The sequence below is a fragment of the Hyperolius riggenbachi genome, chromosome 12, assembly GCF_040937935.1.
Source record: "Hyperolius riggenbachi isolate aHypRig1 chromosome 12, aHypRig1.pri, whole genome shotgun sequence".
NCBI classification, from domain to species: domain Eukaryota; kingdom Metazoa; phylum Chordata; class Amphibia; order Anura; family Hyperoliidae; genus Hyperolius; species Hyperolius riggenbachi.
The window spans coordinates 172441194-172465349 of NC_090657.1; the positions used below are offsets into that span (position 1 = coordinate 172441194).

Consider the following 24156-nt stretch of genomic DNA (forward strand, 5'->3'; position numbering starts at 1 on the left):
TCAGCTCAGCATTCAATACCATCAGCCCTAAGATACTTCAAGACAATCTCGCTGCGCTAGGAGTCCACCCCACCCTACGCCTGTGGATCACTGACTTTCTCACCAACAGGTCCCAGGTCGTCAGGTTAGGCACCATCTCCTCACAACCCAGAATCACAAACACAGGGGCCCCACAAGGCTGCGTCCTGTCGCCGTTTTTGTTCTCTCTGTATACGAACAATTGCAAGTCCACGTCAGACTCAGTAAAAGTAATCAAATTTGCCGACGACACGACCATTGTAGGTCTCACCACCAAAAACGATGAGAAGGCGTACCGCCACCAGGTCGATAACATATGCCGCTGGTGCAGAGAGAACGGTTTGGTCCTAAACACAGCGAAAACGGTGGAGATGATCGTTGATTTCAGGAGGCGCGCCTCTACCCCACCTCCAATCTACATTGACGGCAAGGAAGTAGAAAGAGTCCCCAGTGTCCGCCTACTGGGCACAACTATCTCCAACAACCTGAGGTGGCACGCCAACACTGCCTCAACACAGAGGAAAGCCCAACAGAGACTTTTCTTTCTCCGGCAACTGAAAAAGTTCGGTGTGGCCCAAAAACTTCTGACAAACTTCTACTCAGCCACAATCGAATCCGTCCTATGCTCGTCCATCCTGGTCTGGTACGCCAGCTCCTCCGCCAGCGACAGGCTCAAACTGCAGAGGGTCATCAGATCTGCGGAGAGGATCATCGGGAGATCACTTCCCACTCTGGACCTCCTCTACCACTCCAGGCTGAACACCAGAGCATTAAAGATCGCAAACGACCCCTCGCACCCAGGCTACCGCTTCTTTAATCAGCTCCCCTCGAGCCGGAAGCTTCGGTTCCGATCCATCTACACCAGGACCACAAGACACAAGAACAGCTTCTTTCCCTCAGCTGTAAACCTCCTGAACTCTCTCCATGGGAATGCCCATCCCCACCCTACAATACCATGACGCACTGTAGCACTCTGCACATAGACGGCGCTCCAGCGCAAGCATACCATTCGGTTGTTTCTTTGTATTGTAACTTATGCCACATTGTCTTCCTCTGCATAAATGTTATATAATGTTCTGTATTCTGTAAGTTCTGTTCCTACTGCATGTCCTGTCCTGTATCTGTAACTATATTGTGTATCAGTACCCTGTACGTGCCAAGCCCAATTCCGGGCACGACCCAGTCGTGCTTGGCGAAATAAAGATTCTGATTCTGATAAAGGAATCGGATGGTCGATCGGCAGCCAAGTTGCCTGATGTATGGCCACCTTAAGAATCTTGCTGGGGCAACAGGTGTCGGGCAGAGACTTTAGCATGAGAATCTTGCTTTGTAGCAGGCGCTCTTCCCCTCCCCATCCCGCAATCTGCGTCTCCTGTGAGTTCAGCCGTCAGTCTCAGGTCTGCTCGTTCGGATCTCAAGGACAAGCAGAGATGCAGAGGGCAGCTGCGGCTCAATACGGGCCCAGCGGAGAGCAGCATGGCAGCCAAGGGAGGGCATTGTGTGCGGCGAATGGAGCGCAGAAATGTAGCCTCGGGTCTCTGTAACCATTACAGGAAAGCAAAGCAGCTGATGCACGCATCACACTTAAAGTGGAATTGTTGTGAAAATAACATCAGGAATAAAATGGCTTATGGTTTACAATATTTATTTACACATTTGCCCTCCACTGATTTACAATCTGAAATTTATCACTGGTGGTGACGTCTTTAGTCCTGTCAGGTGCAGTTTGCGTACTGAGAGTTCTAAAGCCAGTAGAAAAGATCTCTGGTCTCCCAGAATGCTCTAGGGATGAGAAATCTGCATAGCTAATCAGCCTAGGCTAAGCATCGCTGGGAGGGTGGGGTTAAATAACAATATACAACAATATTTCGCTATAGGAAGTGTTTCTGATGCTAAATGCACAGATATTTACCGTAAAAGTGGCTATCCCAAATAATGTGCCGCATTCTACTATATGTCGTTATGGTTCCTCTTTAACCAGGGCTGTGGAGTCGGAGTCGTGGAGTCGGAGTCGTGGAGTCGGGCAATTTTGGGTGCCTAGAGTCGGAGTCGGGAAAAAATGCACCGACTCCGACTCCTAATGAATTTGTAACTGTAATTAAAATAGAAAATATAATAAAATGTTCTATTCCTCAGATAATAGTCATTAAAAATAATGTATATATACAGTATATATACAGTAATAGCTGTGCTTAGTCCACAAAAATGAAATAAACCAATCAAAATTAGTTACTTGTGCTGCTTCAATAAAGCAGTCCCCGTATTTTTAAGGTCAGATATACATATCTGATTGTGACTGTATATATGATGTGTACACAGGAATCTCTTATATATACTAAATAACATCTATGCTGTAAGAATAAAGCCTGATGTGTAGCTGTGTCACTAATGCTGGATACACACGTTGCGTTTCCGCGTCGATGCGGCGTTCGATTCGCGTCGATTCGATTATTTCCAACATGTCCGATTCGCAGGTCGATGGATCGTTAGGTCGATTTGCCATACTTTACATGGCATTCGACCTAAAAATAATCAAAATGCGCTCGGAAATGCTCGGAAATAATCGAATCGACGCGAATCGAACGCGGAAACGCAACGTGTGTATCCAGCATAATAGAGATGGTCAATGAGATGGAAATAATTCTGCATTGATGCTGATTTATGCAAATGTATGCACTCCCATTGCTGATGAAATCAAATAATTTGATATGTTGTTAAAATTTGGTTTGGTGACTACAAATTAAAGGGTAACTGAGACGGATGAAAAGTAAAGTTTTATACATACCTGGGGCTTATTCCAGCCCCCTTCAGGCTAATCAGTCCCTCGCTGTCCTCCACCACCCGGATCTTCTGCTATGAGTCCTGGTAATTCAGCCAGTCAGCGCTGTCCGGCCGCATGCCGCTCCCACAGCCAGGAACATTCTGCACCTGCGCAATAGTGCTGCACAGGTGTAGTATGCTCCTGGCGGCGGAGTGTGTGCATGCGCACTACGCCCGACTGGTTTAAGTACCTGGACTCATAGCAGAAGATCCAGGTGGTGGAGGAGGACAACGAGGGACTGATTATCCTGGAGGCGGCTGGAGGAAGCCCCAAGTATGTATAAAACTTTAATTTCATCTGTCTCAGGTTTACTTTGTTACACAGTAGTACTATACTCTACATATGCACTCCCCACAGAGCTGCAGGGAATCCACTGAGAATGCTGTGCACATTGAATACAAAGGTGTTGTCTGTTTACAATCTCCTTATTCCCCTGCAGAGAACCTGCACATCATTCTTACATGTACCCACACTTACATTGCCTAGGGCCTGATAGATGTTCTTTGTTCCGGTTTGTACCTTTTACAAGTACTCTTACCAATGACTAGTTTTAGTCTAAAGGGAATAAATATAGTAGGCTACATGGGCAACACGGTGGCGTAGTGGTTAGCTCTCTCGCCTTGCAGCGCTGGGTCCCTGGTTCGAATCCCAGCCAGGGCACTATCTGCAAAGAGTTTGTATGTTCTCTCCGTGTCTGCGTGGGTTTCCTCCGGGCGCTCCGGTTTCCTCCCACACCCCAAAAACATACGGATAAGTTAATTGGCTCCCCCTAAAAATTGGCCCTAGACTACAATAAATACACTACATAATATAGACATATGGCAATGGTAGGGATTAGATTGTGAGCTCCTTTGAGGGACAGTTAGTGACAAGATATATATATACACTGTACAGCGCTGCGTAATATGTCGGCGCTATATAAATACTAAATAATAATAATAATAATAATAATATCCTTCTCACTTCAGTTGTCTTGTAAAATTCCTAAGCGTTGGAAGTTAAGAGACGAATTTCATGTTGCATACTTTTAATCAACAAAATTGTAATATGCAAATTAGTGGAGTCGGAGTCGAGGAGTCGGAGTCGGTGGAATCCTAAACTGAGGAGTCGGAGTCGCAGTCGGTGGATTTTTGGACCGACTCCACAGCCCTGTCTTTAACTCCACCTCTTTTGGCATTTATGGGTGAATAAAGGGAGGAGGTGGCAGCACAGGCTCCTCCCCTTGCTTGATGACAGTATATGCGATTTTGTAATAATATTTTTGGATCTTATTATAAATAGTAGTTATTTGCGATGTCCCTAGGGTGGCGACCTCATAGTGCATGTCTTGCCATGTAGATACTACGGTATATTCTGAGGGCTGGTTCACATGTAACCCAATCAGAAATAGCAGTATGCAATGTCAATCCTTTTCTAGCCATTAACGTTACAATGCAACGAACAATCAACAATTATGGTTGATCGTAAACAATTGGTTGTGCCCACTAACGGCTGAAGACCCGCTAATCAATTCCATCCGATTAATAAGATCCATCCCAAAAACGGACCAATTTCCCTAATCTGATCAGATTGATGTTAGTGGGCACGATCATTCGTTTCCGATTTATCACAATAATGATTAAAAACGATCGTCCCTGGGATTGTATCATTCATGGCCACCTTACAGGTGTCCATTAATGATACAATCTTGATTGAACAATCTTATCATTGTTTTGTAACAGGAAAGATTACCTAAAGTACCCAAAGTCTATTCACTCGGTTTACCCTTTTACTATATAGATTTGGTAAGATTGTACAATCAAAATTGTATCAACAGTGGGCAGCTTTAGGGAGGCAGGATGTGATGTCATGATGATGGGGGTTGTGTGGCTTCCTGTATGCTGAGAGGGCACTGGAGAATGCGCAGAAGACCCCGTCTGACGTGACTGAGCCAGTTACCGGAGCTGATTGCAGCTGAACAGAGGAAAGTAGGAGGACGGCGAGGGGCTCAAACGAGCTTATGTGGCTGAAGGAAGCCGCGGGTAAGTATCAAATCTTGTGTTTCAGCCGTCTCTGGTTTACTTTAAAGTGGACCTGATCTCTTGCACAGGACAGAAGGAAACATAGAGAAATGCACCCTGTATGTATTTAGGGAGTTTAGCCTGTCTAACGCCCCCTCATCTGTGATTAATCACAAGTTGTAATTTAATCTCTCAGCTGTGTCAGCTGGTTGCCTCGGCAGAGTAGCTCATTTGTTAACACATGATGTCAACCTTATGTCTGCTTACATGAAAGCAGGAAGTAGACGCGCTACAGATTTATTGCAGGATTTGTATCAACTGTAACAAAGAAATATTTTTCTGCAAAGGTTATTATGCTGTTGCTTATTTTTTAGAGCAGAGAGGAAGTTCTGAGTTCAGGTCCACTTTTATCAGCGATGGCATTTTTTGTCTTTCAGTGACGTTGCTAGGAGTAAATACGCTCACTGTCCTAACAGTGGACCTTAGTGATGTCACTCTTGAAGTGATGAGGTCATTGACAATAAATTTCTCTAACACAACATGGAGACATTAGGCAACACACCAGCGGGTGGAGAGTGTTGTTATCAGCAACACACACACAGGTGATACTGGGGGTCTCACCTGCTCACATTTATGTCACTTGAGTACCTGCAAGACAGTATAGTCTACTCTACCCATCCCATGCAGGGTTCGCAATCACACACATGTACTGTACCCATCCCATGCAGGGTTCGCAATCACACACATGTACTGTACCCATCCCATGCAGGGTTCCCAATCACACACATGTACTGTACCCATCCCATGCAGGGTTCCCAATCACACACATGTACTGTACCCATCCCATGCAGGGTTCCCAATCACACACATGTACTGTACCCATCCCATGCAGGGTTCCCAATCACACACATGTACTGTACCCATCCCATGCAGGGTTCCCAATCACACACATGTACTCTACCCATCCCATGCAGGGTTCCCAATCACACACATGTACTGTACCCATCCCATGTAGTGTTCCCAATCACACACATGTACTGTACCCATCCCATGTAGTGTTCCCAATCACATATATGTACTGTACCCATCCCATGCAGGGTTCCCAATCACATATATGTACTGTACCCATCCCATGCAGGGTTCCCAATCACATATATGTACTGTACCCATCCCATGCAATGTGCCCAATCACATATATGTACTGTACCCATCCCATGCAGGGTTCCCAATCACACACATATGTACTGTACCAATCCCATGCAATGTGCCCAATCACATATATGTACTGTACCCATCCCATGCAGGGTTCCCAATCACACACATATGTACTGTACCCATCCCATGTAGTGTTCCCAATCACACACATGTACTGTACCCATCCCATGCAGGGTTCCCAATCACACACATATGTACTGTACCTATCACATGTAGTGTCCCAATCACACATACGTACTGTACCCATCCCATGTAGTGTTTCCAATCACACATATGTGCTGTACCCATCCCATGTAGTGTTCCCAATCACACACACACACACACACACACACACACACACACACACACACACACACGGTTCCCAATCACACACATATGTACTGTACCCATCCCATGCAGGGTTCCCAATCACATATATTTACTGTACCCATCCCATGTAGTGTTCCCAATCACACACACGTACTGTACCCATCCCATGCAGGGTTCCCAATCACACATGTACTGTACCCATCTCATGCAGGGTTCCCAATCACATATATGTACTGTACCCATCCCATGTAGTTTTCCAATCACACACATATGTATTGTACCCATCCCATGTAGTGTTCCCAATCACTCACATGTACTGTACCCATCCAGGGTTCCCAATCACATATATTCACTGTACCCTTCCCATGTAGTGTTCCCAATCACACATATGTACTGTACCCATTCCATATAGTGCTCCCAATCACACACATGTACTGCACCCATCCCATGTAGTGCTCCCAATCACACATGTGTACTATACCCATCACATGCAATGTTCCCAATCACACACATGTACTGTACCTATCACATGCAGTGTTCCCAATCACATATATGTACTATACCCATCCCATGTAGTGCTCCCAAACACACAAATGTACTGCATCCATCCCATGTAGTGCTCCCAATCACACATATGTACAGTACCCACTACATCCAGTGTTCCCAATCACACACATGTACTGTAACCGTCCCATGCAGTGTTCCCAATCACATATACATGTACCATACCCATCACATGTATTCCACTTTCCAATCACATATGTACTGTACCCACTACATGTTATGTTCCCAGTCACACATATGTACTGTGTCCACTACCTGTAGTGTTCCCAATCACACATGTACTGTACCCAATCACACATATGTATTGTACCCATCACATGTAGTGTTCCACTTCCCAGTCATATATGCACTGTACCCACTACATGTAGTGTGCCCCGTCACACATATGTACTGTACCCATAACATGTAGTGTTCCCAATCACACATATGAACTGTACCCATTACATGTAGTGTCCCAGTCACACATGTACTGTACCCACCACATGTAGGGCTTGATTCACTAAGACAAATAGGACACTTTATCAAAGTTAACAAGTCTTATCAGAGTAGCATACCGAGCGCTAAGGACTTATGCCTGCTAATTGTCAATGACGAGAGCTCCACTCCTCCTGCACTGAGCCCCTGCGGGCCCAATCACTTAAAGGACATTATCCCCGCACTTTGATTGGCCCAATAGGCTGCCTGTTAAGTTTCCTGTCAAGTGACAGGCAGCCTATTGGGCCGAGTGGAGCTCTCGTCATTGCCAATTAGCAGGCATAAGTCCTTAGCGCTCGCTATGCTTCTCTGATAAGGCGTGTTAACTCTGATAAAGCATGTTAACTTTGATAAGGCGTGTTTACTCTGATAAGGCATGCTATTTGTCTTAGTGAATCAAGCTTGTAGTGTCCCTATCACATGTAGTGTCCCAATCACACATACGTACTGTACCCATCCCATGTAGTGTTTCCAATCACACATATGTACTGTACCCATCACATGTAGTGTCCCAATCACACATACGTACTGTACCCATCCCATGTAGTGTTTCCAATCACACATACAGTATGTACTGTACCCATCACATGTAGTGTCCCAATCACACATACGTACTGTACCCATCCCATGTAGTGTTTCCAATCACACATATGTGCTGTACCCATCCCATGTAGTGTTCCAAATCACACGCATGTACTGTACCCATCACATGTAGTGTCCCAATCACACATATGTACTGTAGCCATCCCATGTAGTGTTTCCAATCACACATATGTACTGTACCCACCACATGTAGTGTTCCCAATTACACACATTTACTGTACCCATCCTATGTAGTGTTCCCAATCACACACACGTTATGTACCCATCACATGTAGTGTTCCCAATCACACACACGTTATGTACCCATCACATGTAGTGTTCCCAATCACACATATGTACTGTACCCATCACATTTAGTGTTCCCAATCACACATATGTACTGTACCCATCACATGTAGTGTTCCCTATCACACATATGTATTGTACCCACCACATGTAGTGTTCCCAGTTACACACATGTACCGTACCCATCACGTGTCGTGTTCCACTTCCCAGTCACATATGTACCCACCACATGCAGTGTTCACAATCACACATATGTACTGTATCCATCACATGTGTTCCCAGTCACACACATGTACCGTACCCATCACATGTAGTGTTCACAATCACACATATGTACTGTACCCACCACATGCAGTGTCCCAATCACACATATGTAATATACCCATCACATGTAGTGTTCCCAATCACACATATGTGCTGTACCCAATCCATGTAGTGTCCCAATCACAGGTATGTACTGTACCTATCACATGTAGTGTCCCAATCACACATACGTACTGTACCCATCCCATGTAGTGTTTCCAATCACACATATCTGCTGTACCCATCCCATGTAGTGTTCCAAATCACACACATGTACTGTACCCATCACATGTAGTGTCCCAATCACACATATGTACAGTAGCCATCCCATGTAGTGTTTCCAATCACACATATGTACTGTACCCATCACATGTAGTGTTCCAAATCACACACATGTACTGTACCTAATCACACATATGTACTGTACTCACCACATGTAGTTTTACCAATTACACACATTTACTGTACCCATCCGCTGCAGTGTTCTCAATCACACATATGTACTGTACCCATCCCATGTAGTGCTCCCAATCACACACATTTACTGTACCCATCCTATGTAGTGTTCCCAATCACACACGTTATGTACCCATCACATTTAGTGTTCCCAATCACACATATGTACTGTACCCATCACATTTAGTGTTCCCAATCACACATATGTACTGTATCCATCACATGTAGTGTTCCCTATCACACATATGTACCGTACCCATCACATGTAGTGTTCCACTTCCCAGTCACATATGTACCCACCACATGCAGTGTTCACAATCACACATATGTACTGTATCCATCACATGTTGTGTTCCCAGTCACACACATGTACTGTACTTATCACAGGTAGTGTTCACAATCACATATATGTTCTGTACCCACCACATGCAGTATCCCAATCACACACATGTAATATACCCATCACATGTAGTGTTCCCAATTACACATATGTACAGTACCCATCCCATGTAGTGTCCCAATCACACGTATGTACTGTACCCACCAGATGTAGTGTTCCCAATCACACACGCCACATGTAGTGTTCCCAAACACACATGTACTGTACCCATCCCATGTAGTGTTTCCAATCACACACGTACTATACCCATGCCACGTAGTGTTTCCAATCACACATATGCACTGTACCCACCACATGTAGTGTCCCAGCCACACACATGTACTATACCCACCACATGTAGTGTTCCTAGTCACACACACATGTGCTGAACCTATCACATGTAATGTTCCCAATCACACATATGTACTGTACCCATCACATGTAGTGTTCCCAATCAAACATGTGTACTGTACCCATCCCATGTAGTGTCCCAATCAAACATATGTACTGTACCCATTACATGTGTTGTTCCCAATTCAACATATGTACTGTACCCACCACATTAAGTGTTGGCAATCACACATGTACTGTACCCATCCCATGTAGTGTTTCTAATCACACATATGTACAGTATCCATCCCACGTTGTGTTCCCAATCACACACATGTACTGTACCCAATCACACATATGTACTGTACCCACCACATGTAATGTTCCAAATCAAACATATGTACTGTACTCATCCCATGTAGTGTTCCCAATCAAACATATGTACTGTACTCATCCCATGTAGTGCTCCCAGTCACATATATATACTATACCCATCCCATGTATTGTTCCCAATCACACATATGTACTGTATCCATCCCATGTAGTGTTCCCAATCACACACATGCACTGTACCCATCCCATGTAGTGTTCCCAATCACACATATGTAATGTACTCATCCCATGTAGTGATCCTAATCACACATATATACTGTACCCACCACATGAAGTGTTCCCAATCATACGCATGTACTGTACCCATTCATACATGTGTACTGTACCCACCACATGTAGTGTTCCCAATCACACATGTGCTATACCCATCCCATGTAGTGTTCCCAATCACACATGTGCTATACCCATCCCATGTAGTGTTCCCAATCCCATGTGTACCATACCCATCCCATGTAGTGTTCCCAATCCCATGTGTACCATACCCATCCCAATTCCCCATATGTACTGTACCCATTACCTGTAGTGTTTCCAATCACACATATATACTGTATCCATCCCATGTAGTGATCCCAATCACACACATGTACTGTACCCAATCACACATATGTACTGTACCCACCACATGTAGTATTCCCAATCACACATATGTACTGTACCCATCCAATGCAGTGCTCCCAATCACACATATGTACTGTACCCATCCCATGCAGTGCTCCCAATCACACATATGTACTGCCCCATCCATATAGTGCTCCCAATCCCGCATATGTACTGTACCCATCCCATCTAGTGTTCCCAATCACACATATGTACTATACCCATCCTATGTAGTGTTCCCAATCACACTTATATACATATGTAGTGTTTCATACACACATAGTAGCTCCCATTACACACATGAAGTGTCCCCATTACACATCTGCTGATATCCCAAACATATGAAGCACTCCCCATCTTACACACATATGTATCCTGCTACTTCAACAGATGCAGTGTTCCCATTACACAGATGTAAAAAAAAAAACACACTGATCGTGCATATGCAGTGCCCTATCACACACATGTAACAGTGTCCCTGTGTCACACAGATAGTGTCCCCATGATAAACATGCAGTGCCCGCTACCACGTATCTAGCAATGTCCATGTGTCACACACGCAGTGTCCCCATCATGCACACGTAGTAGTGTTGTGGTGACAATCATGTGTCGCCGCTCAGCGTCACTCACCGTCCATGCTGCCCCGCTCCGGGCTGTAGTCCCCTCGCCCCCCAGCCTCCCTCTCCCCGATCCGGGCGCGAAGGTCAGTGAACATCCCGGGTCACATAGAGACAGCAGAGCCGCTGCGCGCCGCCTCCCCCTCCTCCATCCCGAGACCCGCCCACACCACACCGCCCTCTCCACACTCCCTCCACTGCACCCCGCCCGGCTGCTCCGCGCTGTACTACACCCTGACCCCTCCAGTGGTGTAGCTAAGAAACTATGGGTCCGGTGCAAGTCTTACATTGGGGCCCCCCCAATCACTCTATACATAACAATTGATATGGCGCACCACAACCTGCCAAAGATTTCCACAGTGTCAGAGTTGCAAGAAAAGAATGGGGAGCAGTTTGTTAATGATTAGCACATGACCAATAGAGAGGTAATATTGTGCTTGAGGGAGGGTCCCTTGGGGCCCCTCTGGCCCAAGGGCCCCGATACTACCTCTGCACCCCATATTGCTACACCACTGAACCCCTTACCACACTGCACGTGCCCCACTGCACCCCGCCCAGCTGCTCCGCGCTGCACTACACCCCTCCCACACTGCACGTGCTCAAAAACTATAAGGTCTTTTCACAAATTTTTTTTTTTTACCATGTTCCTACTCATCTGCTTAATATGCATGTCAAATTTGGTGATGATAGCATGTACAGGGGCTTTACAATTAACCACAGAAATTGGCACTATTGACTCGAAAATTCGGAACACGAAATTCGGTTTCGCTTGCGGTACACGAAATTTTGACCAAATCGGAATTCAGTTGTTCCGATCAGCCCTAGAAGCGATCACCTGCGCTGAAGCGTATTGAAAAAATACGCTTCCGCGCAATGCATAAAACTTGCGTGGTTAACGTGACTCACTTCCGTCACATAAAGCCGCACTGCGTCAGTATAACAAAAGTGTATGTGGATGTAGTCCCTTTTTTTTTTTTTTTTTTTAAGGGACCCATTGGAACGGGAGACAGCCCTGATACCAGTGACCCACCTCTCCCCTCACACCCACATATCTACTTTTTATGATGAGTCACTTGCTATTTATACCCCCATATTTCTGCAGTTTTCACCTTACGGCGAGATATTTAGTTTTACAACCCACACGTAGTTTTACAACCCCCAGGCTACACAGATTCATTAAAGAAGTCTTGATCCTGAATATGTAGCCTAAATCTAATGAAAATGAGAAACGATGGCCCTTAACAGGCAAAACTGGCCAGAGCCATGCACCTGTGACTAATTTGCATAACCCCGCCTCCTCCTGATGCTACCCTTCTGTGGATCTATATCAATACATCATGTTTGTTTTCACATGTTGCATTGCTTGTCAGGATCTGGACAAATACCGAGGGCTTGATTCACAAAAGAGTGCTAACCGTTAGCACGGCCGTTTTCGCACAAATTTTCACGTGTGCGTGCGATCGCGAATTTTCACGCGCAATTAAGTGTTTTCGCGCGCAGCGTAATTGTTATCGTTTTCGCGTGCAAACTTACGTTCGCGTGTGAAAACAATAGCAATTTCACGGGAAAATTCACGTTTGCGCGTGAAAACGTTAAATTGCACACGAAAATTCGCGATCGCGCGCAGACGCGAACATTCGCGCGAAAACGGCCGTGCTAACAGTTAGCACTCTTTTGTGAATCAAGCCCATGGTGTATATAATCTATATATGAATGAAATAATGATGGAAAAGGTACTTTTGTATTACGCGTCCAGCAGAGCGGCTGATGTAACTGAGCTTGTTACCGGGGCTTACCGCAGCTGAACGGCAGACTGCGGAAGGACAGCGTGGGACTTAGACGTGTTGATGGGGCGGGAGAAAGCCCCAGGTAAATATCAGAGTTTTAGTATTGTTCGTCTCCGAGTCTCTTTAAAGTCCTTCGACAGGAAGTTGCAAGGTCTCCTGGGATTTGACCTCGAAAAAATGCAATCTCCTTGCCTTTTTTGTATGCGATTTTCTAATGCAGTCACTGCGATTGCAAGTTTCTAAAATCGCATCATACTACTGTGTACAATTCATCACAATTTTCATTATTTTTAAAAAGGCTTTGCAATTGAAAAAAAATGCATGATGTTACAAGAACACAGCGCAACGCAGTCTGTTTGTACAGACCCTAATGCATTAACCCTTAATCTGCACTGACAGCAAATGTAAGGCTGGGTTCACATAGGACATAGCGTGAAACGCTGCGTTTTATGTCATGTTGTAAGTTAATGTTGTGTGCGGTGTTTGTGCATTTGTGGTGCGTTTGCAATGCGTTTTCCATGTGTTTTAATGCGTTTGCATATACAAAACGCACATGCGTTTTGTATGCATTTTCCATGCATTTTTAGATTTCCATTCATGCAAATCACTTGGAAGACAGCAGGAAACCAAAATACAGCAAAAAAAATATTTTGGGGAAAAAAACGCATACCATTGCGTTCCCATTGACTTTCATTTTGTGCGTTTTGTGGGTACACATTACACACAGGGAGTCAAGAAGCCGCTACTGCCACACATCTTACCGAGCCTTTTTGAGCACGCCAGATTGATGCCAGTCTGAACGTAAATCGATCGGGCTTCCAAAGTGCAGTATTAGTCTCTGGCAAAGTCAGGCCAGTTTCACTCTGGATGTTGGTGGAAGCCTGGCTGCCGCACTGCCGACAGCATTCTTCGGGGATTACTGCGTTAGTACGCTGTAACTCCTATCTGGCAGCCGGCAAAGCAGGAAATGACACTCACTTCCTATGGCCGAAGCGATTAGGGCTGAGCTCTCGGATTCCGAATTTCGAGTTTGCCATCGGAATTTGGCAGTTTCGAGTAAGCACTCGAAACTCGAAAATTAGACAATTCCGAGTACCGAATTCGCGTTTACATTGAAGTCAATAGTGCTAAATTCCGTGGTTAATTGTGAAGCCCCCTTACATGCTATCATCACCAAATTTGGCATGTATATTAACCACCCTGGCGTTCTGATTAAATCGCCAGGGTGGCTGCGGGAGGGTTTTTTTTAAATAAAAAAAAAACTATTTCATGCAGCCAACTGAAAGTTGGCTGCATGAAAGCCCACTAGAGGGCGCTCCGGAGGCGATCTTCCGATCGCCTCCGGCGCCCAGAATAAACAAGGAAGGCCGCAATGAGCGGCCTTCCTTGTTTTGCTTATATCGTCGCCATAGCGACGAGCGGAGTGACGTCATCGACGTCAGCCGACGTCCTGACGTCAGCCGCCTCCGATCCAGCCCTTAGCGCTGGCCGGAACTTTTTGTTCCGGCTACGCTGGGCTCAGGCGGCTGGGGGGACCCTCTTTCGCCGCTGCTCGCGGCGAATCGCCGCAGAGCGGCGGCGATCAGGCAGCACACGCGGCTGGTAAAGTGCCGGCTGCGTGTGCTGCTTTTTATTTCATTCAAATCGGCCCAGCAGGGCCTGAGCGGCAGCCGCTGGCGGTGTTGGACGAGCTGAGCTCGTCCAGACCGCTCAGCTGGTTAAGCAGATGAGTAGGAACATGGTAAAAAAAAAATTGTGAAAAGACCTTATAGTTTTTGAAATAAACGATTTTAAAGATTCATAGGAAAAATGGTTTTTAAACTGTGTAAAATGATTCTGCTGCAGTACAGGTTACTGCATTCCGACTTCTGTATACATATTGTATACATTTCATGAAAACAGACAGCGTGGGGTCCCCCCCTCCCAAGCTTCCTTAGCCCCTTGTCCCCCATGCAGGCTGGGATAGCCAGAATGCAGAGTCCCGGCCACGTGGGGCTTCGCACCCTGAGCTATATCAGCCCGCATGGTCCATGGTATGGGGGGGGCTCTGGAGGAGAGGGACGGCCAACCTCCCCCTCTCCCCCAGAGCCCTTGTCCAATCCATGGATAAGGGGCTCTTCCCCACCTCCGGTGCCTCAGGAGGAGGTGGGGGCCGCCGACGTCCTGGGGGTGTAATGAGGCAACAGCAGGCTGAGCGCGGAGGATTGTCCGCGTCCGCATCAGCAGCGCGACCGCCTGCATGGTCGCATGCGGAACGCGGAGAAACGTCCACGTCCGCAGCTGTAGCACGATCCACCGCTCAGTCGCAGACCTCTTGGCGTACTCCACGTCGAGGCTGCACTCCTGGAACACCTTCACAGGCCTCACGGCATGCTGCTCGCCGAGGCACTTCTCATGACGGTCTGGACCCCGTAGGGGCCGCGCGTGTGCAGTAGAGCCTTTTATACTCTTAGAAGAAGAGTCAGCTGACCAGCTGGTCAGCTGACCTCAGCAAGCTCCTTGAGCTGTGCTGCAAGGTCCTTGAGCCATGTTGTGATTGGTTGAATGGCTGGGCGGGCTGTTTGAGTCCAGCACAGTATAAAAGCAGGCATTCTGTCAGTTGCAAGTTGTCTGCAGTCAGCTAATACTTGTGTGTTAGCACTCAGACCCTAGTCAGATCCCAAAGTGTGCTAGAACCAGCTGGAGCTGGGGATCCACACTTAGCCAGATTCTGTTGATAGCCTAAAATAATAATTGCATTATATATTTTGTATGACCTTTTGCCTGTTACCTGTTTATTCTCTTGTCTCCTGATCTTGTACTTCGCCAGCCCGTACCGTTACCGACTATTGGCTTGGCTTCTGACTACTCTTGTGTTTCTCGATTCTGTACCTCTGCCCATCTGATTTTCCGTTGCTGACCTTGGCTTGACCTCTGATCTTGATTTCTGTCTGTCGATTCGGTACTTCCTTGCCAGTTCTGATACCGAACCGTTTTCCGTTTGACTTCGCCCCCTTTAGTGGTTCGTCCACTAAAGGGTTAACTCTGCTGAGTTCTCCTTGCGGGGAACTCAGTAACTCCTCAGCATATCATTGCTGTTGAGGAACGCGATTCTGCGTTCTTATCCTAGTCGCAGAATCGCACACACTGCCCTTCCTTCCAGAGGTCACCATCCCTCTGAGTTAACGTCAGTGTGGTGGGGTTTCCACAAGTTATTTCATCTGTACCTTGTGTTTTCCAGAGTACGCATAAATATTTGTATTATTGGTGATGCCGCAGATCACCATATAATCAAATATATCTGTATTACTGGTGATACTGCGGATCACCAATAATCAGAAAACTCTGAGTGTATACACCAAAACACCACATTATTACAGGGGGGTTCATGGTGCCATCCTAGGGTCCCCTTTAACAAGCAGACTCCGGAAGCCACCCCTCCCCAGGAGAAATGAGTATAGGGGTACACGGTACCCCTTACCCATTTCAGCAGAGAGTTAAAAAAAGAAATAAAAACATGACAACGAAAAAAGTCCTTTATTGCTCTGGATTAACCAGGGATACTTACCTTGCAATAATCCCACGCCAGTATCCTCAAGAGTGTCCCACGCCAGTATCCTCAGGAGTGGTCCCAGGCACCCACCCAACTCCCGGGGCTGAATGGTTATAGACAGCCTCTGCAATCTGTATTGCATAAGCTAGAAACATGAAAATTGTTTGCTAAAACAAGAATTTTCGGCAAACAGTGTCATAAACAAAATGGCTGCTGGGGAATTCCCCTTACCCGGAGGCCACCTCAGAGTGTCAGATTGAGCGTTATTTCACATAAATAGGTGGGTCCAGGGGACCAGGGCACCTCCTGCTCTGGTCACCTGGACCCACCATCTATGTGAAAAATGGCTGGTTTCACCACTCTAGTGTGGCCTCCAGCGTTCCGGAATTTCCCAGTGGCCATTTTGATCGCATCACTGTTTGCCGAAATTTCTTGTTTCAAAGGCAACATTTTTGTGTTCATAGCCTCTGCTATACAGATGCAGAGGCTGACTGTGAGCATTCAGTTGCGGAAGTTCGTCGGTGTGGGAGGGTGGTGAGATGTCCTAAGAGGATACTGGCGTGGGACCACTTCTAAGGATACTGGCGTGGGATTTTCACAAGGTAAGTATCCCTGCTTAATTTAGAACAATAAAGGACTTTTTTCGTTGTCGTGTTTTTATTTCTTTTTTTAACTCTGCTGAAATGGGTAAGGGGTACCGCGTACCCCTATACTCATTTCTCCTGGGGACGGGGCGGCTTCCGGGGTCCGCTTGTTAAAGGGGAACCCCGGATGGCACCATGAACCCCCCCCCCCGGACGTCGGCGGCCCCCACCTCCTCCTGGGGCACCGGAGGTGGGGAAGAGCCACTTGTCCATGGATTGCATGGATTGGACAAGGGCTCTGGTGGAGAGGGGGAGGTTGACCGCCCCTCTCCTCCAGAGCCCCCCCCCCATGCCATGGACCATGCAGGCTGGTATTGCTCAGGGTGCGAAGCCCCACGTGGCCGGGACTCCGCATTCTGGGTATCCCAGCCTGCATGAGAGACAAGGAGTTAAGGAGGCTTGGAAGGGGGGACCCCACGCTGTCTGTTTTCATGAAATGTATACAATATGTGTATAGAACTCGGAATGCAGTAACCTGTACTGCAGCAGTGTCATTTTACACAGTTTAAAACCCATTTTTCCTATGAAACTTTGAAATCTATTTGCTCAAAAACTATAAGGTCTTTTCACAATTTTTTTTTTAACAATGTTCCTACTCATCTGCTTAAAATACATGCCAAATTTGGTGATAATAGCATGTACAGGGGCTTTACAATTAACCACAGAAATTGGCACTATTGACTTCAATAGAAATGCACTCGGAACACGAAAATTAGGAACACGAAATTCGGTTTTCGCATGCGGTACACGAAATTTCGACGAAATCATTCAGCTGTTCTGATCAGCCCTAATAGGCCATATTTACCAAACATAACATTCTTTGTATGTAGGTTAAAGACCGAGCGGAATATTAATTAAGTAGGTGTGTATCATGACATCACAAGGGGTCTGAGCCAATTGTAGGTTTGGAGGGAGGGCTCAGATGATGTCACATTTAACTCTTCGGTGACCGGTATTAAAAGGGGGTCACAAGCTGAGGAGAGACACTTTTGCTTCTTTCTCCTGGCTTTCTCCAACCCTTGACTTCTATGCAATGATGTTGTGTCATATTCTATAACTGTATGGTTGTATATATTAGATAAGCCTCAGGGCGAGGTGGTTAGATGTAACGTAGTATAGACATAAGAGGAACCTGGCTGCCAGGACTGGAGCCAAGAGCTGTAACGCAAAGACTTACTACGGAGTAATCTGCTTGGCTAAAGATGTAACGAACTGTATCTGTATATCTGTTTACTGAATAAACTCCTCAACTCTGAAGACGCTTAAGAAGGTCTATCTCCTATACTGTTTGCTGTGATGAGAGTCGTGTTTGCAGTTCTTACTAATGAGTTGCTGGTGCCGGAATAAAGGTGTTTTGTGAAACATATAGTTTCTTACAGTACTATACCCCTCCTACACTGCCTGTACATCACTGAACCCCTACTACACTGCCTGTGCCTTACTGCACCCCTCTCATTGCCTGTGCCTCACTATCCAACCCTCCCACTGCCTGTGCTTCACTGCACAACCCTCCTGCACCCCTCCAACACTGCTTGTGCCTCGCTGCACCTTACCCACACTGCCTGTACATCACTGCATAACCCTTCCACGCTACCTGAGCCTCACTGCACGATCCTCCCACTGCCTATGCTTCACTGAAACCCTTCTACTGTCTGTGCCTCACTGCACCCTCCCCAGCCCCTTCTCGCTGTACTATTCCTCTCCTACACTGCATGTGCCTCACTGCACCCCAGCCACACTCAGGGCCGGATTTGTGGGCAGGCACCCAAGGCACAGGACTAGGGCGGATTTATATTCTGCCTTCCGTGGGGCGGCCGCGGGTGACAGGCTGTCACCCTACTCCTCCATAAGCTGCCTGTCAGCTGAGCTGCCCACCGCGAGCGTCCGCAGCCGCCCCCCGCCCGCTTGCCGCTCTGACTGTCACTGTGTGTGCGATCATGTGACTGTGAGCAGAGGCAAGGCAGGTCTGGTGGAGGCGGCCGCAGTTGCCTAGTTACGCGACTTACGAGAAGGCAGGAGGAGGAACCGGAGCCCAGAGGAGATGAGAGGAGATGGTGGAGGACGGGACGGAGCCAATGCCAATATCGTGGTGGTGGGAGGTTAGGTAAGCTGCTGCTGCCCCCTTGCCCTGGACTCGAGCGAGCCTGTCTGTATCTGGCCACAAGGCAGACTTTTTCGCTCTCTGTGTGAGTCCCAGGCAGGCACAGCTCACAGGCAGCTTCTAACTTGTGCCGGCCGGGGAGAGCGCCTCTTGTTGCTAATAGGGCGCCCACGCTGTCAATCAGTGTGACGTCAGTGCTGCTGGCCAGAAGACTAGGGATGGGGAGGTCTCACGGTGCCGCTGGGGCTGATGGATCCATGAGAGCCTCAGTGCGCAGGCGCGCTGGAAAACGAGACCCTCTTCTGTAATTCTTTGCTGCGCACATCCCTGGCTCCAGCTTAGTGACTGCACCCTGCCACCACCGTCCCTGCCTGGCTGCACCTTCAGACTTGACTGTAAGTTAAAGTCTGCTGCAGCATCATTCATGCCTGTGTGTTCAGTTCCTACTATATAAATGTGAAATGATAATTGCTGAGCCTGGGTGGTGATGTTTACAGAGGGCCCCCCTCCCCTTTAGAGCCTAAATGTAAACTTTGTGTAACTTATTTATATAAGTAAATTATTAATATATTAGGTAATTATATATGCGCGGGGAGGGGCTTCTTACCAGTCCCCATCCTCTGTCTTTGCTGACTGTGGTCTCCTAATGGTCTGCTTCTGCCCTGTCCAGCCCATGCTCTCTGTTTTTTTTAGTCACTCTTTACAGCGTATGTGCAGTTTGCGGACAGGGAATGTACTGCGTATGCGCATTTTGCTCTGTAACTGCTTGTGCAAAATGCTGTGACTGTGAATGGTATTTTGATCAGGGGCCCTCCCTTACCGCACATGCACTTTGGCGTGCGAATGGGCTGGATTGCAGACTTCGGTACTTATCCGTTAGCCGGGCGCATCCGGCAGGTGGCGCTGTTGTAGCGAATTTCGATGCGCTGTTGTATCTAATTCCATTCATAGTTAGTGAACGTAGTACTGTGTGAATGGAAGAGCTGCAGGTGGCGCTAATTACATTGATACGCAACGTAACTATACAGTGTTAATGCCAACGAATACATTGTATTTGAAGTGGCCAGAATTAAAATGAAGGCGGCGGCAATGTAACACATGAAGCCGCCGCCTTCGTCTGTTGTTCTTCTTCTCCCCCTTTGCCCTCTCGCTTGTATACAACACTGCCAGCTGGGGGGACACACGCGTGTCCCCCCAGAGTCGTTCGTCGCGGCAGGGAATCCTGCTTGTTTCCTTGCGACGAAGGAAAGTTATTTTAAAGTTATAAGTGTTAGTAGGATGAGTTGTGTAGAAAAAAATGTGTGTGTGTGTGTGGGGGGGGGGTTGGTGATGCTGGGCCTAGGGTGGAAAAAAGTACAAATCCGGCCCTGGCCACACTGCCTGTACATGTGCATGCAGTGTGGGAGGGGTGCAGTGATGCACATGCAGTGTGCGAGGGGTGCAGTGATGCACATGCAGTGGGAGAGTTGTGCAGTGATGCACATGCCATGTAGGGGGTTGCAATGCAGTGATCACTGCACGTGCCTCACTGCACCCCTCCCCCTTTGCCTGTGCATCACAGTGCTCTGCTCCTTTCAGTGCACCCATCATTGTTCTCCTCCGGTGCTCTGCCCCTCTTACTGCCCCCAACACTGCTCTCCTCATTCATAGCTCTGTCACTCTCACTGCATCCAGCACTGCTCTCCTCCTCATCCAGTGCTCTGTCCCTCTCACTGCACCCAGCGCTGCTCTCCTCCTCATCCAGTGCTCTGCCCCTCTGACTACTGTGCTGTCAGTGAACAGTAGTTATGTTCCTATCTAGCATTCCTCTTTTTGCTCTGAAGCCAATGTCACTGGTGCTGAATTACTACTGTCTGTCCTGTTGAGAGTTTCTGCATTGAGATGCAAAGCTTTGCCTCAGCTACTGTACTCTGGTATTCACTGCTCTTTCCTCCTCCGGTGATGTACTCAGCTGCTGTCCAGATCACTGGTGCTGAACTGCCACTGGCTCACTGTGCTGCTGTGTCTAGAGGCCTGCGCGGGTCCACTTTTTCATACCCGCACCCAACCCGCGACCCGCACCTGACCCGCGACCCGCTTTCTGGTGAATTTGATACCCGCACCCACAGAACCGCTACCCGCACCAGACCCGCGACCCGCAGGCCCGCTACCCGACCCGCTACCCGCGACCCACTTTTTTACATTTTCTTCTAAAGTGTACCTTTAAAGTAACATTGGGGAGCTGTAAAGTTAATAAAACCTATTTTTATACACAAACCAAAGCAAAAGAAGGTTTTTAGCTTGCTTTCACTACCCGCGACCCACACCCGCACCCGCAGACCGCTACCCGCAACCCTACCCGCACCCACAAGTCGCTACCCGCACCCGACCCGCACCCGCAGCTTAAATCAATTCGGGTACCCGAACCCGACCCGCATTTCGTGTTACCCGCGGGTACCCGACCCGCTGCTGATTACATGCTATGCATCAGGGCTACCACCAGGGGGTAGGAGTAATACTGCAGTACTAGCTCCTTAGCAGGGCACCCAGAAACCTTTCCCCCATCCTAAAGTCACTAAACAATTGTTACCTCAGAATAAGCACTAATAAAACGTAACTTTTAATAATTTACATTTGATAAAATAAATCAATGGCTATATACGTAGCTGTCAAGTACTCATAGAACTCTGTTATAATGAGCTAGGGATCTATAGTAAGCATTACTGGAAGAAAATATATATCTCTCCACTCCTTAGTTCATTACTGTATTAAAAAAATTACACATACCCCCCACCACAAAAATAATTTGCACTCTTGCACCTATGCACTGTCATACTTCACTTTGTCCCCTTGAAAAAGCTTCCGCTAGGAAGTGAAACATGTTGGGTTATTGTTGTGGTGGGGGGTATGTGTAATTTGTTAATACAGTAATGAACTAAGGGGTGGAGAGATATATATTTTCCTCCAGTAATGCTTACTATAGATCCCTAGCTCATTATAACAGAGTTCTATAAGTACTTGACAACTACCTATATAGCCATTTATTTATTTTATCAAATGTAAATTATTAAAAGTTACGTTTTATTAGTCCTTATTCTGAGGTAACAATTGTTTAGTGATATATTATAAACAGGTTTTGTGAGTGTTGTTTTCCCTATACCCCTGAAGTGTAGCTTTTGTTCCTTCCCCAACCAAGATATATGAACTGCATTAGCAGTCCTGGGCTGCCATGCTAACATAAAAATATGACTGGTACTGTATTCCTATTCCTATCACTGGAATCTCTGTGCCCCCAGAATGGTCCCTATCATTACAACATTTGGGAAAACTTCCTGTCAGTAGAATCAGTGATCTGCCTAAAGGTGCGTATACACCTTTGATGGATGTTGCCTGTTGGTGATGAGGATCTGATCCTTTTGGACGACATTGCTGGCTCGGGCTGCACTCATGCGTGTCATGCAGTGGGCAGGGGAGCGGCACAAACAATGGTATCAGCGTTGCTGGGGGTGAGTAGATCCTCCCGGCAGATTGCTCATTTGTCGGGGGTCGCCAGCTGCTGTACACGCGCCTAATTTTCGGCTCAGACGGTCGTTATTGGCCGCCTCAGCCAACTTAAAGTGTATCAAAAGAAGTAACCATTTCCACTTACCTGAAGCCACCCTGTGCCCGCGGCGTTACCAAACGATCCTCTGGTCCCCCGCCGCTGCTCCGTTTCACTGTCTTCAGTCCACTGCGCCTGTGCGGCCCTGGCCGTGCGCGGTTGTTTGCGCTTCCGTCCTGCACAGGCGCAGTAGAGATTTTCTCGTACTGCGCCTGCGCAGGGCGCTCCCGGCGATGGGTACACAAATAAGGAGGCGTGCGGCCAGGGCCGCACAGGTGCAGTGGGTGGCAACTAAAGACAGCTAAATGGAGCAGCGGAGGGGGACCGGAGGATCGTTTGGTAACGCCGCGGGCACAGGATGGCTTAAGGGGGCTGGCAGAAGCCCCAGGTAAGTGAAACTGTACTTTCCTTTAGAGTGTAACAGTAGTGAAAATAGCATAATGAATAAAATTGTTTATTTTCTAATATTTCAATTTATAGATTATTTACGGCACTCAGTGTTTGCCTATTGTAACACTGATTTACATTCTGAAATGTATCACTGGTGACATCTTTAGTTCTGCCAGGTGATCTGTACTGAATGTTCATTACTGATAGTTCTATGTACAGAGAGAGGTCCTGCTTGCTTGGCAGTTGGAAAAAGCTGTAATTTCCCACAATGCAACAAGGTTCACAGACAGCAGACTGTCTGGGCCATGGCATGACATTACATCACACTGTAGGAGGGGTTTCACCACACACAGCAACATGCCAGTCATTTGCTCATGTACACACCTTTATAAGTTATGCTGATGACTGTAACTATGTAACCCTGCCCTCCCAGTGATGTTTAGCCTATACAGTGATCAGGGGCGTATCTGGCTAATATAGCACCCATGCCAAACACTGAAATTGCGACCACCCCCCACCCCCACCCCTTTTTTTGTGGTGCCCAAATTTATGCACCTACCTAATTTTCTTTAAACAAATATTACGCACTTTCTGTAAATCCAGTAAACTTCATTTCACTTCTCAAAAATCAGTGTGTTATATGATATATTTAAAGTGAATGTTTACCGTTAAAAAAAAAAAAAGTCAGATACTCACCTAAGGAGAGGGAAGGCTCGGTCCTAATGAGCCTTCCCGCTCCTCTCCCGGTGCCCGTTCCC

At 47.0% G+C, this 24156-nt stretch overlaps 1 protein-coding gene across 10 annotated transcripts in view; it reads right to left on the bottom strand.

The window, feature by feature from the left end:
* The window catches only part of LOC137541584 (sterile alpha motif domain-containing protein 10-like), a 597983-nt gene that overhangs the window by 395845 nt on the left and 177982 nt on the right, over nt 1-24156 (bottom strand). For 8 of the 10 annotated variants that reach the window (XM_068262964.1, XM_068262963.1, XM_068262959.1 and 5 more), the window contains exon 1: nt 11378-11472. The exons of the other annotated variants lie outside the window; for them this stretch is intronic. In XM_068262964.1, the coding sequence (XP_068119065.1) occupies nt 11378-11462 (85 nt within the window). In that variant the 5' untranslated portion in view covers nt 11463-11472. Of the gene's footprint in view, nt 1-11377; nt 11473-24156 lie in introns of those variants that run through there. 10 annotated transcript variants of the gene reach the window in all.